Source organism: Pseudochaenichthys georgianus, chromosome 1 (assembly GCF_902827115.2).
Source record: "Pseudochaenichthys georgianus chromosome 1, fPseGeo1.2, whole genome shotgun sequence".
In the NCBI taxonomy this organism is placed as follows: Eukaryota; Metazoa; Chordata; class Actinopteri; order Perciformes; family Channichthyidae; genus Pseudochaenichthys; species Pseudochaenichthys georgianus.
Window position 1 is genome coordinate 40,328,059 of NC_047503.1, and position 18,368 is coordinate 40,346,426.

At 41.8% G+C, this 18,368-nt stretch overlaps 1 protein-coding gene across 1 annotated transcript in view; it reads right to left on the reverse strand.

Moving 5' to 3' along the window:
- The window catches only part of tet2 (tet methylcytosine dioxygenase 2), a 33,493-nt gene that overhangs the window by 6,195 nt on the left and 8,930 nt on the right, over positions 1 to 18,368 (reverse strand). Inside the window, exon 2 of the mRNA XM_034087252.1 lies at positions 20 to 3,127. Within this exon, the coding sequence (XP_033943143.1) occupies positions 20 to 3,083 (3,064 nt within the window). The 5' untranslated portion in view covers positions 3,084 to 3,127. The remainder of the gene's footprint in view (positions 1 to 19; positions 3,128 to 18,368) is intronic.

Consider the following 18,368-nt stretch of genomic DNA (forward strand, 5'->3'; position numbering starts at 1 on the left):
ACAACATAATGAGACTCACCAACACAGTGGCAGGATGCAATGTCATATTGTGTTTTCAAGGGAGTGTCCAGCAGATTCTTTATAGGAGTATCCAATAGCTTCATAGGAGAGTCCATGAAGCTTTGTAAGAGAGGTTCCTTCTTCGGGGTGAAATCATGGTGTCTTTTTAGGCCTACAGCAGGAGGGGCAGCTGGGGATGATTCATACGCACCGAGGTCAGTGTTGGTCGACAGGATGGTGACGGGCCCAGAATATTCCACCTTGACTTTATTTAACGGATTGATGATGAGGGATTTCTTCTCAAACACGGGGGAAAGCTGGTATTGCCTCAGGCTTTGTTCCATGGAGGCCAAGATGCTTCCCGGCCGCCTGCCTTGATCACACTGGACTGTTTCATTCTCCTGCTTAATCTGCACTCCACCTAGGCCTGCCTCTCGCATCTGCACATGCTGCTCCTGCTGTTGGGAACACTGCATTTCAAATCTGGGTTCGTTTTCCATTTTAATAGCTCGCAGGCCATGTTTGGGATCAATAGTGCTCTGAAGGGGATGAGGAGGGCCCTGGCGCTCCTGCCTTTGTAACAGGTGCATACGCAGGGCTGCATGCCTCTGAAAGTCTGCATGGGGACCCACAGGTGCCAGAGGCAGTCGAGGTGCCCTTTGGAAGTGAGTGCATGATGTCTGCAGCTCCTGTTCAGCTTTAACATATATCTGTGCCGATACCTGTTGGTTTAACGCGCCTTGTGGTAAGTGAGGTTGTGGCGGCGTGGAGGTCTGGGAGAAGTCTGCATGGCTGGGCTGGTGGCAGTGGTTGTTAGGCTGTTGTGGTTGAAATTGCTTGAGGTTACTGCTGTCTGGGTTTGGTGGAAACTGTCTTTGATGTTGTTGCATCTCTGTGGTGTTATTGTAACTGAATGTTGCACGGTCGCTGTGCTGAATGTGTTGGTTGTTGGATTGAGAAGAATTGTTTCTCGGGGGCTGGTTGTGTTGAAGCTGCTGCTGACTTGGCTGAGGCTGACTGCGGGGTCTGTAATCGGGAGACTTGAGTGGCTGTCCCTCAAATTGTGGCGGGTGAGACAGGGGACGTTGTAGATGACAGTGCTGTTGTTGTTGTTGTTGTTGTTGTTGTTGTTGCTGTTGCTTTGTTGGTGAAAACCCAGGTGACAGTATATCCTGCAGGTCAGGGTCTTCACATAAGTGCTCTGACTGCATCTGGGTCAGGTAGTGGCTGTCCGCCTGCTGATCTTGGCAGAAAGTACGCTGCTCAGGCAGTTTTTGGGGTAAGGGCTGTTGCATTTGAGGTGTTTTCGAGTTTGAATGCTGCCACTCAGGGGCAGTGTTGTGCTGGGCTGGAGCACTGTGTGTTTGCGCCTGGAGACGTTCCTGCTGTTGCTGCTGGAAGCTGTTGCTGCCATCCGTGAAACCTGACTGTGTCTGGAATCTTCGCACTGGATTTTGCTCCATCATCTGGCAGTGAACCTGGGGGTTAGCTATCTGCTGCTCCGACTGAGGCTTAGCAGGAAAGCCCCTCCACATGCCCTGCTCGTGTGCCCGGGATGACAGGGCACTTGCCGCTTGCTCCTGGGAATGTGAAGAGCTCAGCGCCGCCCAGGCTCTCTGGTCGGGACTTAGCTCAGACGTGTCCTCCATACCGTTTTCTAACCCAGCATGATGTGGCTGCTGACGACTTGGCCCCATGGGTCCTGTACCGTCAGCACCATGTGAGTTCCCAGCATTTCGCTTAAAGGTCTGGGCTTGAATCTCATACTGCTGGCCCCTGTCATGGCGCTGATGCTGAATAGACCTGGGTTCTTCACTTTGCCCCATCTTCTGTATCCCAGAGTTAGGAAATTGTCCATATCCACCCGTCTCTGCTGCCTGTGGAGGAGCATTGCGCTCTAGAAAAGAGTTCTGGTTAAACTCTTGGTTGGCCTTTGCATATATTCCTTGACGATTTGTGTCATCTGGATAGCACCGTGGGCCATTTTGACGTTGTTGTGAGCTATTCGCAGTATTTGCAGTTGGCATCATGCCAGGCAGCTGACCTAGAGACCCCTCTTGACCAGAGTAAGATGGTGTCCGCTGCTGATGCTGGTGTTGCTGCTGCTGATGCTGCTGCTGCTGCTGCTGCTGCTGTTGTTGCTGCTGCTGCTGCTGCTGCTGCTGTTGTTGCTGCTGCTGCTGCTGCTGCTGCTGTTGTTGCTGCTGCTGCTGCTGCTGCTGCTGCTGCCTGTGGTTTGCTTCAAAATTGTTGGAGTATCCATTCACTACAAAGTTGACAGAGTTATAATTGTTGCCACCTTCAACATTACTTGATGCCACAGGCCGCTGTTGCTGTGAGTCAGGCATCGGAGCTAAATTGGGCATTCCTGAGGTTAAGGGGGGTTGAGAACTTTCACTGGGTAACTTATTTGTCAGCGAACCATTGACAGCATCGAGTTGTTGCCCAGATGTTTGTGGTGCGATTGACACTTGCTCAGGATAATACTGAGACAAGGTTTTTTCTAACAGATCACCAGGAGTGCCTTCTATGTTTGAGGGAGGGGATTCAGCACCGTTTGGAATCGAGCCTTGTTTATTTCGTGGCAGATCAAAAATATCTCCATTGGGAAAAATAAAGTTCCTGTTGTCCAACTTAATCTCGGTCTGTGGGGAATTGCGTTCAAACTCTGTTGCCTTTGTCAACTCAGGAAAGCTATCCACCAAACTGGAGGTAATATCATCGTTTCCTCTCATGTCAGAATCTACTTTAAGTTTCTTGGGTTGGTGGGTCATTAAGGACTGCTCATTGAGTGCATGCTTCAACTCGCCATTCATCAGTTCTCTGTTCATGGTGTAGGATCCTTGATCGAACAGCCCTTGTACAGAAGCAGGACTGTTGCAGTTCTCCCTGTGCCTCTTCATGGAGTTGGCACCTGCACTGGACTTGTAATGGTTCCAGTTCGTATCTCCAGCGTTCTCCAGAGAATCGCTCTCTGAAGACTGGCCTCCATTCTGGAGTTTGTGAGGGTTGTTGCGAGATGTTCCAAATTGCGATAATATCAAACTTTCTTCCGTCTCATGTCTGGCCTGTTCTGTTTCCATCTGGCCTGCTCAGAGTCCATCCACAGGGCTGCCCTCTGTCCGTCCTGCAGGGCACAAAGAGGAAGAGATTGTTTTAGTTACATTATTATTATTCATCTGTTTTCCAATACAATTATATGTACCAAACAAATATAATGGGACACAGCAGTTCTCGCAGAATTGTATTTAAAGTTAAGTTAAAGCCTTTTATTGTCATTATACACAGAGTATAACGAGATTCAGAGTGCAACTCTGTCCCGGTGTGCAAAAAATACAAACAAATACATAACACTAAAAAACACAGCAATAGGACATACAATCATACGGGGGAATAAATAGTTAAAAATATTGATAAAAAAAAAATAGTATATAAAGTGCATTAAAAGTGTGTGTATGTGTGAGAATGGTTACAGTTATTGCATTCTCACACTTTTAATGCACTTTATATACTATTTTTTTTTTTTTTTTTATCAATATTTTTAACTATTTATTTATTTCCCCCTAGATCTGTGCAGGGTCATATATGATCTTCTGACAAACATCTAAACTCAACAATCGTGAACCCTAAGTAAAAGTCTGAAAAGGACCTGGGTGAGGGGAATGTCACTAAAGTAACACAATCCACTAGAAATGGATTCCTCCCAACCTAATCCCTCAATGTATCAAAAGGTTTCCGTAAGGGACACCAGGTTTTGAGGTCACATGTTTTTCAGTGCCCAGTATCAGGAGTGCATCGCAATAGTGTTTCCTTTTGAAGACCCTTATCTCAAACTGAATGCTGTGTCTTCCTGTTTTGTACAACTGTTTTAAATGTTTCGAAAAAAGGGGGAAGGATCTATGAGGAAGGTGTTAGGACAACAATGTTTGGAAACAAACCAGTTGGTTCAGTTTGCCTAACAGTGCAATCTTTCTTGGACAGACACCGGAAGAATTGTAGGTCTATTGACCTCAATCTGGATTTATATTGTAGTAAAACAATAGCTTTGATAGTTTTCAATACAGATGGAAAGAAACTTGAAAAATGGTGGTCAACATAATAAACAACCTCACCAACTTACAAAAACTCACCTCTTCAATCTGGCTTTTAATGTGGGATAGTTTTTGTATTGCTTGATTTTAATTTAACTATTTATTTGTTGTTCTTTTCTTTTCACTATCTCTTTAAAGCGACTGAGCACCTGTAAAAGCGTTAACAAAATAAATCTATTATTATTATTCATCCGATGATAGCATCTGTTTAAATCCATTTTCTAGATTCTGACCTCAGCCACACGAGTGTTCTACGAAGTCACTCAGAAGCACGAGTGATACTTTTTGGTTTATTTGTAATATCAATGTCAGAATATATTATAAACTAAACATGAGTCCAGTTGATTGAAGGCAGTAGGATGCAAGGTTAATGTCCCAGATGGTGGATGGGAGGAGGAGCTGGCTGCTCGTCAGCTGTTCAGCGGTGCTTTTCCTCAGCCTGAACACATTGTCATGTCCAATATGCAAATGACACTGGGTTGTCTAGTTTGAGGCCTTTTGTTATCATGGGTCCTAGCCATGTAAGCTTTCTGCCATGAAGCTATGATGAGAATAACTAAACCTTCTGGCTAAACTTCTTTACACAATGTTTTGTTTCAACTTGTTAGCAACACATAAATTGGAATTTATTCGTTGCTATCTGGTTCCATCTGAGCATTACATTTTCTTTTTTGCAAACATTTTTACTGCACTGAAAAAGTATGAACGTAAAAAACAGGTCTTATAGATCCAAGATAAATAGGACAAATTGTGAGAGTAGCTTCAAATTGCATAACTTGGGATCTTAAGATCTGGTAACAAAGTCATTAAGTAAAGTAATAGAAGTGATGTATTGAAAATAAGATCTATATTATTCTGTTCAGCAGCAAGCGGAGCGTATGGTTTTAGTTTTGCTTTCCCTGCACGCTTTCTCTCTGCCTAAAGCATATAGATTCCAGTGATTCCAGCAGAACATTGATTTCTGTCTGCCTCCCTCAATTATTAATGCATGTCACATCCGCAGCATCTGCAAAACACGTAGGCACAAAGAGACGCAGTGTGATCCATCATAATTATGGGCAACTCTCTTGCAGATGCTGAAGGAATGAGCGGCTAACAAGCACCACGAGGTGCCCACACTCAGTTTCACAGTACAATTATTAAAGAGCCTGTGACACCATCCCAACAACTGTTGTGCAATGAAATATTGGGCTACTAGTAATCTCGAACCGTCAGTTTAAAAAAGAAAAAGCGATACCGTTTCATTAAATATCAATAATTTCGAACATCGCGGGGAAATTCCTTCACTCATTTTGAAGTTTTGGGGGAAGCCGGAAGTGACGTCAATGCGGGAACGCTTCGAGAGCCAAACACGGACAAAGTGTGTTGTTATGCGTAGAAATGGTGAATTACTGAGATTAGGCACTTTAATAACGTTTTAATGAAGCTGACTACAGTATATTCATATGTGTCAGTGCTTTCATGTCAATTCGGCGACATAAACATAAATGATCGTGGTGAAGATGATGATTACATTAGGATTAAAAATCGGGAGTGAGAGCTGCTGAATTTCCTCCCGTCGGATGTGATATAAAAACAAATCGATTATTTTTGTGGTTATAAACTCAAGTGGATGAAACTACATTTATTAGTGCTTTCATGTCAATTCGGCGAACATATGATGCATTAAATGATGAGTGAGGATGATGATTAAAAATCGTTTGTTTGAGCCGGTCTGCATTTACTGATGAGAAAACAAACCGATGCTTTTTGTAGTTGTAGTACACCAACGTGGATTAAACGTGTGGTTTTTTACCACAATGTTGGGGAAATTAATGGATAAAATGCACGGATTATTATTATTATTCCCACTCCGATCGGGACACTAGGTCCACCGTTTCCCCGCAGCGAGGCTCCCCCCGTTGACAGTTTACATGGGCTGGGTGCAGTGGCGGACTGGCCATCGGGACGAATCCCGATGGGCCGGTACCGAAGTGGGCCGGTCGGATAAGTAACTAGCACATCCCCCATAGGCGGCGCGTGAGGCTCAGGTTTGAGAAGGCTAAATAACTTATTTTACCTGACGCTGCCCGCCTCCGGCGTCTATAGAAAAGAGATTAACTCAGTGTGCGGAGTTTACATCTCTCAAGTCATATTACAGGATAAAGGAAATACAGTTTAACCTGTTAAGCCCGAAGGTCCCCGCCGACGGGGACCCTGATTTTTTTTATACACACTCAGACAAATATTTTTAATATTTTTTTAAAAATCTTTTTTTTTATTTACATTTTTTTTTTTTTTAATGGAATGAATACCTATAGTGATTATTCAATGTAATACAATGATTTTTATAGTCTGGTATCTGAAAAAGGTCAAATGGCACTGATGGGCCCAAATGGGCCCAAAGCTTATTCCGCCTGGACTTTATTTTCATAAACCTCTCTAAAAAGGTCAAATGTCACGCCTCAATCTTGATACAGGGTACTTATTATATGTTATAATTTGGATTCCTAAAGCTTTTAGGCTACTAACCCATCATTCAAGGTTGGTCTTCACTATAAGTAATGGGTTTTCTTTAGGCGGAGACAGGAATTTACATTGTTTTGCTATGTTCCATCTGAATTTACTCTGACACAGAAACATCTATATTGATTCTGACACTTCTACATCCAACTCACAGATGTAACCTTGCTTTGATAACAAAAATTATTCATATAAACCTTTTAGAAGTGAAGTTACAGTCATTTGTTCTGGGAATGTCATTTTCGAGACTGAAACCTGAAAAACAGGCTCGGGGTTTAACAGGTTAAACTGCCGTATGCAGAGAAGACGCCGACGTGTCGCACTTATCATTCATATTACATCATCAATCAGATCATCGATCAGATAATATCATAATATATCATATATTTCCTTATCTGAGTCAGCTTCTCCAGCCTCATCTGGCCGTGCAACACTCACAGTGTCACAGACTGGATGCAGAAGTATTATTTAACACATTATGTTGACGAAACACTCGAGACAAATGTAATTAAAGTCAGATCCACTCGTGTCTTAGACGTGAACGCGCTCTCAGCTGGAGAGAGAAACCCTGGCTTGATTTACCGAGTTGATAACCAGCGTCGTAGGACCGCTTAGCGAGATCTCGTTTGTTAGTTTGTTGTTAGTTTGTTTGTTACTCAAACATATCCAGGGTCTGTTGAACTGGCTTCATAGTACAGGGCACAGGTGGCTAGCAGCGCTAATGTCAAAGACACAGACATTATACATTATATTTGTATTTTACATCCCCCGCTCCCCCCTTTGACAATTTACTAGCGGTACCGAAGTGGGCCGGTCGAGAGTCCCGGGATGATTTTTAGTCCCATTCCACCACTGGCTACATGACCATACGATCGCCCATATTGACGCACCTCATTCCTAAACTTCTAACAGATACAACATAAACCGATCCTTCAGCCTCATATGAGCTCTCAGACACGTTCAACATTAACCTGTCATCGCTGTCTGAGCTTGCTGCTGTGTGCGCCGTCGTGCGTTTACATCTGACTGTATATATATATAAAGGTTTACATGCAGATGCTGGGATCCTGGACGGTGCAGCTGGAGCGCTGTGCCCGCAATGACGTCACCCATCATTTGGCGGGACTTGAAGAATCCGCGAGAAGATCCAGAAAATTGTCAACATTGAAGGCAGATTAATGGTTATCAAAGTACAAATATCCAAAATCAGTTCAGTAACGGTTTTCAAGGGGACAATATGTACTCAAATTGATGGGTTTGGATGATGGGGGGAAAACCGTGTCACAGGCTCTTTAAGCTCTAGAGCAGTGGTTCTCAAACTTTTTTTAAATAATGTACCCCCGTTGAAAAAAAAATGCAGCCAAGTACCCCCTGATCAGCGCAACAACTATTTGTTAAGGAAAAAGCCTATTTAAAGAGGTACAGTACAGCGCCGCACCATCAGTGTCTGATTTATTAAAACAACAACCTTGTAACTGAGAAACACTTAAATGCTACATTTCAAATGTTTACAATCCATCACTAAATTCATGGACAACTAATTTTAACATCATGCAATAACACTAAGACGACATTAGTTGTATTGAACTGATCTTTTTAATAAGTTGTACTTACAATGTAGTGAAACATGGGCGTGTGCTTCACTGAGGACCTTTGCCATTCTGACAGCGAGGCAAACTGCAGCTATTACACTTCGAGTTTTGAAATATGTGTAACTATTAATATAAAACCCACACTGCTCAAACTTTGTTACTTTTCCTAAAATTGGTATATTTATCTATTTTTTTACCATTAACATAAAATAAATCTCACGTACCCCCTGCAGTACTCCAACGTACCCCTAGGGGTCCGCGTACCCCCTGCAGTACTCCAATGTACCCCTAGGGGTCCGCGTACCCCCATTTGAGAACCACTGCTCTAGAGAAACGGATCTTAGTTATAATGTAAATTCATGGTTGGCAGGATTAAAAGGGAGTGTCCTTATACACAACAAAACTTGTTGCATCAAAGAAAGCATAATGACATTCTTATATTGCATGTCTTTTTATTTAACTACATTGTTTACCTGATTTTGACTATCGACTTCCAAGAAAGAAATAAATCCTCATACAGTTTTTCCATTTCTGTTTAGCCTGCGGTATCTAATGCAATACAGATGGCCATCTTTTCAAAAAAGCCATGCTCATCCCACCTCATATGTTGAAGACAAGAGAATATACCATTTTCTGACTTGAATTGGTGTCCTGAGGTTTCGTCTGCCTGCACACAAGCATCCCACAGCCACAACAACCTTTACCATGCATACTCACAGACATTTGGAGCGCTTGACTGGGTCTGAAATAGTATGTGATCTTTTTTGATTATTGTAAAACATGAAACCCAATATTACAATACTTTAAAGACGACATGTATCGTCCTTTACATTTCACTTTGTTTCTTATAGTTCATCCAGGAAATGATAAACCTGCAGCATATGATAACAAGATACTAATGAAATGATTATTTGTATCGTTTGTCAGTTATCAAACGTGTGATCATGATGAATAATTATACGTGATGTGGACAGGTCGTAAAGGTTTGAAAGTACATATTTAAATACAACAGGCATGAAACGAAGCATCCTGTCATACCTAAGATTTTTTTTCCAACTATATGACTGTTTGTCAAACTGTCCGGGCACCTTCAAATAGTTTTAGTAAATGGTCTGGCACAGCACGGTTCATCAAGGCAATGTAGGTTCTTGTAAGTTAAAAAGACTTCCTGCTTTAAGTTATTATACAATTAGGTCAGCTTGGCTCTTGATGTACTTAAAAACAAGTAAATAATGTCTTGGAGCTCTGAGAGAGGCCTGGAGTCACTACCGCCGGCTGCTATGGTAAAGTTCAGAGAAATATGCTTTACAACCTTTGAACACATAATTGGATCCAGCTTGAGGTTCCCACAAAAGGCCTCCTGTTAATGCAAACCGACTATAGGCTCACTATAGGCACTGACTAATGTTTGGGGGGAAAATGGAAAGAAAAAAATAGCGAAATATTTGAGGTACTATGGCGTGTTTCATTTGGCATGATCATTCACCATCATTGCGCCCGATTACCACATCTGGAAGAGATTACAGCTGCTTATGATTCTGGCAGAAGAGATGTCGTCTTCAAACAAATCGTTTTATCCAAAGCATTATACAACTTTTTGAAAAAAAAATTGTATATTTATTTAAATATCCAATTAACTACAACATGCATGACCCTTTGAAGAAAAATCATCCATTAAATCATGTACATGGCCTCGTTCGAGAAGGACCATAAACGAATGTAAGATTCAGGGGTGGATTGCACTGGATGGAAACATGTACACTGCACAGATGTGTAATATGAGTCCAGAAAATATATATTTAATATATTACGCTACACATATGGGAAGAATCTGCCTCTTGGGAGTCTGTGGACTTTTTAAAAAGTTGCCCATTTCATAAAGTAAACTAAGACTGCAAGATACTATGCACTGTCAGGGGAAATGATTATAATCCGGATCTATTTCTTTAACCATTATGTCCAAACTGGTCACACGGACCATGAGCGAGAAGAAAACAAGTCACATCGTGGCCCAGCGGACCGAAGACATCACGTCACCCTAAACAGGAAGCTGTCAGGCCAAGCAGACGAGCTGGTCCACATCATGATCTCCTCCTCTGTGTCAATCATCCCTCCAGGACGTTAGCAGCCCTCCAGACCCCCAAAGTTAGCGTGCTAAATCTCCCACTAACGAGCCAAGCTGTTACAAGGGTGTCTGGAAGCTCCCAGCGTCGTCGCAACAGAGCAGCAGCTGCCTGTTAGCAGGTGGAAGAGAGGAGCAGCACGGTGAACACAAAGACAGCTCTCGGGTCAATGCTGCGGAAAATACTTTCATTCGGTGTGTGCTCGTTCACCTTTTTAAGAAAAAACTGTTGTTGTGAGCTTCATATGAATATCATTGTGTGTTATCCAATATGGTTTGAAAGGGTTTCAGAAGCCAGAGAAGTCTAGACAACTCTAAACTAATGATTTGGAAAAATATAATAACAATATCCACTTCCTTTTAACATGAATAATACTTGATAGAAGTGATGATAGAAAATAGATTTGTTTAAGTGACTTCACAATGTCCCCAAATGTTATTTAATGGCTTGAAGAGTCCTTTAAGGATGGCAGCATGCACATGAAAGTGTCTTTAATATAACGTTGATTAACCAAATTGTTTCAGTTTGTCCATTGAATTGCTAAAAGATGATCTTTGCTAAAACTTAAATCTACAAATGAAGTTACAATGCCCCCAAATGCTACCTTCTTTAATGGCTCGAGGAGATGATTTATCCGTTGGTGTTGTGGTCAGACTACAGACCAAGAACTGGGCCAGTATAATTCAAATGTAAAACAGCTACTGAAATGATACCACTGTGGGCAACTCGTTAGTTCTATCCTCACAGCACTGGACTGTAAATATGACGCATCTCGGGCAACAGGTTGCGGAACGAACCTCCCCGTGCGGCTGTCAGACACCGCCGTAAATGAAGAGCCACAGCGAGGCGCCATCCTCGGCGTTGTAATCAGAAGTGACACAGAGCCTCTTTATGAGTATGTCAAAGTTATTCAGATTGAAATGTGTTATTTTGACAAATGAGTGCGAGAAAACCATGTGGGAGTTGTGAAGCGTCTACGGCTGATGAATGTCTTGGCATCCCGGAGGCGTCTTCATTCGACACAACGTGTATCTGAGGCAAATCTGCTGATTTCAAGTAAGCATTATCTTTCTGCGAAGCTTGTAGCATGCTATGAAGAGGATGTAACGACGTGAGGTGATAACGATCGGTCATATAACACTTTTCGTGCGGAATAATTAATTTTGGTCATAACAATGTTGCAAATGCAAAAAGAGACACTGTCTCCATGCCAACAATACACTGAATAATTATTCTCACCTTGATTTAAAATGTTAACCTACATTCTTACTAAAAATCAGCTGCACTAAGTTATGTACAAACCGTTATAAACTAAATACACAATCCAATTAAGAGCTGTTTTTCTTTGCAGTAGACCACATTCACTACGGGAACTTCAATTTTAATCAGTTTGGTTTGAGGCAGAAAAGAGTGACCTGATGCTCCCACCTCTGATCCCTGCAAACGTAACAATGAGGCAAGCGGGTGAATTCCACTTCCCGACCCCATGTGACTACCCCTTTGTTTTGTCTGGCCCCTCAGAGCAGTCTGCAAATCAGTAACTAAGTCAAGAGGTGACCGGTGGCGCTAAGCTGCTTTCGGCGCAGATCCGTTCCTACGGGACAGTCCGGGCTTTCCAAAGGACTGAGCGGAGCCAAGCAGCTTGTCACAGTTGGATACACCCACACTGACACAAAAAATAAAATCTTTGCAAGCCTAGAACAAAGCCAGAGATCCCAGCTGAGTGTGTGCACGCCTGTCATTGCACAAACACAAACACACCGATGTTTACAAGTCCAACTCTGACTGGGCTTGCTTTAAGACATTCCTAGTATTCGCTGCTTCCTCTTAAGTATGCATTGGACGTGATTCACGGGGAGATCTATTTTTGCTCCGGACGTAGAGTGCTAAACTAAACCAGAGGCCTTGTGGTGGCTTCAGTGCCTGCTGGAAGTTGTAACGCTCTGATCTATTTTGGGTTTCTTTCTAGAACTCTGTTTTTAGTTTATGATATGACTCAACTTGTTTGGCTTGAACTCGACTCCCAACAAAGCTTTCTTTTCCTCCAGAAGCCAGTTTCTTTGTCTCTGTATACGCTGTTGTTTGGCTTCTCTCGCTCTCCCGCAGCCTTACCTCCAGTCCTCTGCCCTGTAATTACTCCTCCAGGTTCCTCCACACTTCCCTCCTGTTCAGTCCGTCGTCTAGCCTGTACAGTCATGACTTTGGCCACTGAGCGCTGTTGTGGAAATCGAGACAGGCATTGCCTCTGTCGGTATGTATTTTCTGGAATGTATAGATGGTCACTTGCTTTAGTGCTTTAGAGCCTGGGGGCAAGGGTGGACCCCTGAACACAGTGTGATCAGTGTTGTAAAACAATGGACACAGTTTGCACAAGAGTCATTTAAGGGTGGCAGTTAATGCACAGGAAAGTACAGCCTTATTTGTCCAAGTGTTTTGTTTTTGGTATAACTTTGCTTAACCGAATGCAACTTGTTTCTGATAGTCCATCGACGATATTTTTGTCAATGACTTGGCAAAAATTGGTATTATGGATATTTTGTTTTGGTCTCTTGATGCTTTTTCTTCACAATACTAGCTTAACAAACTGTAAGGCGCCTGATGGCACCGTGTTGTTGTTATTCCCAAAGGAGAAGCAGTGAAATATGAGAGCTGCCATAGTAGATGGGGTCTGTTTGGCGTGACTTGGCAGCCGTATGTGACATTCAGCGCTAACGACAGCTGCTGGGAGACTCAGGTCTCTGCACTTTCAGGTTGAGACCTTTATATATACAGTCTATGGTTGAGACCCAGGCGGCTCGGCTCAAGAGTCGTGCTGGTGTAGAGCGAGGGAGAAGGGGCGGTGCGGGGCAGCACTGTAAATCAAACACACACTTGCCAAGCCACACCGCTGTTTTGATGAATAGCTCCAAGAATAAGCCATAATCTCAAGTGTATATTTCCTTTTCTTTGCTGTTTTGGGTCCATTCACATTTTCCTGTGTGTAAGATAAGAACCTGCAGCTGGCCAGAGACGGTACGTTTCTCAGAGCACTTATTAAAGGTTCAAACCACATGCGCCAACAACTGAGTCCTAACAGAGTCTGTGTATTACTTGTATTAGTATATATTTCTCTAGAACTTGGCTACATATTATAACTGTATTTCCACTACTATAACTCCATGCTACAATAACAACACCATTACACACCACAACCCATGATATAACAGTGAACTAACAGGGTTTGGCAACACAGGGTCTATGCAGGAATCCTGAAGTTAAGACCTTTTTAAAGACCCTTTCCATACATTTTAAGACCTCATCGCCACTTCCAGTTCTAACCGACTACCTTGGCGACACACTTTACCTCATTAACTATATACAGTATTGATTGTCCTTCCTCCTTATCTTCCAACCATTTGGACGCAAACTTGCATTTCCCCATAACGATGTTGCTTAGCAACCGGCGTAAACGGACCTTCGCGCACTATCAAGCAGTGAGCGCGCGATGTCCTGTTCAGATTATGTCAAATCCAACGGGATGCCATAAATAAACTACACAGACTCACACTACACACCTACGCCATGACTACATTCAGGCAGACTGTAGAACACAACCTCTTTGGACCATTTATATACTTATTGAAAACAAGCTACAAAATGTAATACCTTGGAAAATGCCGTTTAATACTTTTTAATAGCCTTCATTTTCACAAAATGTATTTATTAACTTCTAAGACCCCGCGGACCCCCTGATAAACATTGCCTACATTTGAAAACATTACTGATAGATGTGATAGTGTACTTATCAAACAAACTGAAATCCAGTGCTGATTTTGATCTCATGTCTCAAACTTAAATTCACTTGCTTATAGAAGTGTCAAAAATACGATGAAAATAAACTGGGAAGAATTTCTAAAAAATGTCTTACTTCCTAAAGTAGTATTTATATTGGTTTGTTTTCAAAGTTTCTTAGTATTATTGTCATTTAATATTCCAAAACTTAAAACAGGGTGTAAAAAACCCAATAATTATATATAACTCAAAGTTAATTACAGTGTTTATAAGTTATATGTGGAGCAGGGACCTTAGTTCTGCTGAGCTGTTGAAATGTACGAGCCTCATTGGAGCCATAATGAAATCCAGTAAGGTCTAATACTTGAAATATTAGAGGAGACGAACTGACCTATAACTTTTTACCCATCCAAATATAAATCCAAATCATGATATGGAGTGTAAAGAAGGTAAAACTAGGCGTGTGGTGTAGGGGGTTGTGCATTGGTGTTTGGACCAGGAGGTCACAGGTTCAAACCCCACTGCGGTCAGCATGTCGTTGTGTCCCTGGGAAAGACACTTTGCCCCAAAGGGGATTGCCCACAGTATTGAGTATGTAAGTCGCTTTGGAATAAAAGCGTCTAACAAGTGACATGTAATGTAATACAAATCATGGGATTGATATTCAATTTCAAAACATTGAAATACCATGATGTGATGTTCGACGGTTCAGAGTGAAACCTCATCCTGAGAAACCTCTACCACAGTAAAGAGGTCAGGTGACTTGCATTCTGCAGTGTTTTAAATCCCCCCCTTAAATATAGAGCGGGACCCGCTGCTCTGCAAACCTCATGACCTCTGGAACATTTTCACAACTCTGCATTCCAGTTGGCTGTGTAAACAACACACATGCATGCTCAGAAACGGGGGCTCTTTTTTAAATATTTATTATCAGTCTTGTGTCGAATGTGTTTCAGGTTTTTCAGCAAGTCAACCGCATACTGTTTTGGTTTTCAAACAACATTTTAGTGGGGCATTTCAGTTATATCTTAGTCAAAGAAAACTGTAGTTTCTAGTAGTAGTTTTTAAGTATTTCTTTTTTGGTCGTTTTTTTAGCAGTAAAAGTCGTTTTTTGTTTGTTAAAGGTGGGTAGGTAACTTCGAGAAACCGGCTCGAGGTACACTTTTTGTTATATTCCATGGAATGCTCTTAACATCCCGATAGCAATGAATATCTGAAGTGCTTTGACAAAAGATACATTAAAAAAATGTCATCTGTGGAAGCCGTGGCGCTGTAAAAAGCACGACCAATCATTTTAGCCGGCCCGGCTAAAGTAATTGGATGGCCTACCTGCCTGTCAGCCTTCCATCTGTGCACAAACTTATCTCGTGCCCTCATTGGTCATGTGTGTTGGAGGAGGGGCTCTGTGAGGAAGTGGCAGATTGTTCCGGCTGTGTATTTTCAAATTCTAGCGCACTCGAGCTGGTGTCTACAAAATTACCTACCCCACCTTTAAAGTTTTTTTGTAGCATTTTAATATAGTATTTCTTGCTTTTTAATTAGTTTCTTAATTGTTAGATGCACTTATTGTAAGTGGACAAAAGCATCAGCTAAATAAAATGTTATGTAGTAGTTTACGATCAATGAAAATGTTTAACTTTTGATTCTTTGCTTGGTCAACAGATTTTATTAAACATTTCAGTCAATCTTGTTTTCAAACTAGAAAACATAAATATTAAATACATTTTATTATAACATTGTGTAAATAATATGGAAGGTTGATATAGCATATACAGTAGATGTATTGGAGTAGGTGTAAGGAGGATTTTTAAATATTGTCTATAAAACTACGTCTGTATTAGAACCTTGTTATTTTTACATTAACTCTTGTACACATCTTAAAAAAGTCCTTTTTGCATGAAAAAACAAGCTGTTTACTAAACTGGAAAAAATTGATGTTTATTGGAGTCTTAGCACTTAACCATACATGCTCGACTAAGTGTTATGGGTTCAGCTTCTGATGGCACAGCCGGAAAAGGCTCTGTTAACAAGGAAAAGAGGACATTTTATGCCCACGCATTTGGCTGATTTAAGCCAGTGTTTGGTTATTCCTTTAGACATCCGTAGAGACATTTTGAATGATGGCAGTGTGGCATATGGCTTGCATATGAATGGAGGGAGTTGACTCCACCGTAGAGAGATTTGGGGGAAAGTTAAGGGGGTGGGGACTGGAAAGTCTGCAAGGTCAGAACACCCCAAGTCATAAAGCACAATGTGAAGTGAAGCGCTGGTAGCATGTGTTGTAACTGACTGCTGGGGCTACAGGACAGATGTTAATTTGTGTTCTGCATCTCACAGTCTCTCAGTCAGGCACCTCACACACATGCAGTGTGTACAATGCACCTCACATGGTTGCTCGTGCCTTCTCTCTCTTTCTTTCTATCAGTCTGAACATATGACACTCTCCACCCTGGCTCCGAAACCAAAGACCCCTGTGTCTGCAGTCGTTTCTATAATCCTCCAAATATACATGCTGGCCAGATCCTTGTTGCATATTCCTCAGGGGAGCTTAGATCTTGTGGCTGCGCTGTCACATGAGTAACCTTAGGAACATGTGGGATATAGCGCAGAGAGAGGGAATATCCAAACAAATTAAACATGAAAGTAAATTCCTGAACAAAAACCTAGATAAAAGCAGACCACACACACACACACACACACACACACACACACACACACACACACACACACACACACACACACACACACACACACACACACACACACACACACACACACACACACACACACACACACACACACACACACACACACACACACACACACACACACACACACACACACACACACACACACACACACACACACACACACACACACACACACACACACACACACACGGGTCAATGCTCTTTGCAATCTTGCTAAACCTCATTTGTGAAATCATAGAAATACTACTTTTCATTTCTCTTAAAGGATCAGTTTGATATTTTGGAAAACTTCACTTTTTACACTTTAAAATGTATACCTCCCTCATGCCTAAGCCATAAATATTAAGCTACTTTAAGTCACTGCCCTCTAGAAAAAGTTTGGTACATAACCCCCTGTATCATGTTGACACTTTTGTTTTAATTCAACTACTGCTATATATATATATATTTTGTTAATTCATGTCTTTTTAAGATAAATAGGTTCTCGTAGGTGGTTAGGTACCTTTTGGACTGAGCTCGACTAGCTGTTTCCATGTGTTTCAGGACTTTAGGCTAAGCTATTGTAAGCTAAGCTAACCCCCGGCCGGTTAGTTAATATACAGAAGAAGAGTATCAATCTTCCTTTTAACTCTTAATAACTATCAAATAAGCATATTTCCTAGAAGGTTTACATATTCCGTTAACGCTGAAAGATAACCTGAAATGCTAATGTTTGGATTGTTTTGCACAAACTTCTTTATGTCATAAAGACACATTATGTTATGGTCCTATACCGCTTCTGTTTTGGATTGAGATGTGGCGATCTCTAGTTTTGCTCAGTGAAAGAATGCAGGCACATGTGAAGGTGTTCACCAGGAATGCAGAAGCTCAAGGTTAGTGATGTGTCTCAGGTTGCTTTCATCAATAACAACAAAGGCCTATGCACAAGGAGGGAATCTAAATTCACCCAGAACCACCCGGGTCTATTTTCTCTGTCAGGTAGAGAAGTGCAGTTTCCTGTTGATGCTCTCAGTGGCCTTATCACTAAAGATGGCTGCATCACATGACAGCCTGCAGCCACAGATCTGTTTTTCTTCCCTCTTCTATGCGTCCCTCTCCTTTCATGGTTGAACACAAAAACATGCAGCTCTGCAGGTACAATGAGCATGCTGGGAATTTGAATGCCAATACATAAATAATGCACTTTTTCAATTCAATATAATGGGAAATCTCCTTACAATACAACAGCATGCAATGTAGCTGTTTAATTTAATTATGTAGCATTACACTTATTGGGGTATTTTAGTGTTGTATACATGCAGATACAAGTACATGCTTTTCACTATCTTGTGATTTCCTGCTTTAAATCTGGAGACAAGATTAAAGCAGGAACACACACTTATGTTTGTAATTTCTGAGAGCCTCCTCCCCCTCCGTAAGAAGAAGGGATCTGTACCATCTACATTGTTCTTTGTGTAATGCAAGACAGATGTGGCCGGCTTGTGGAGAATCCACTGCAGTCTCATTGCCTTCTCTTACTGGGTTGTGACATGTTTTAACTAACTGCAGCACTTTTTGATTGAGTTCATTTTGCAGTAC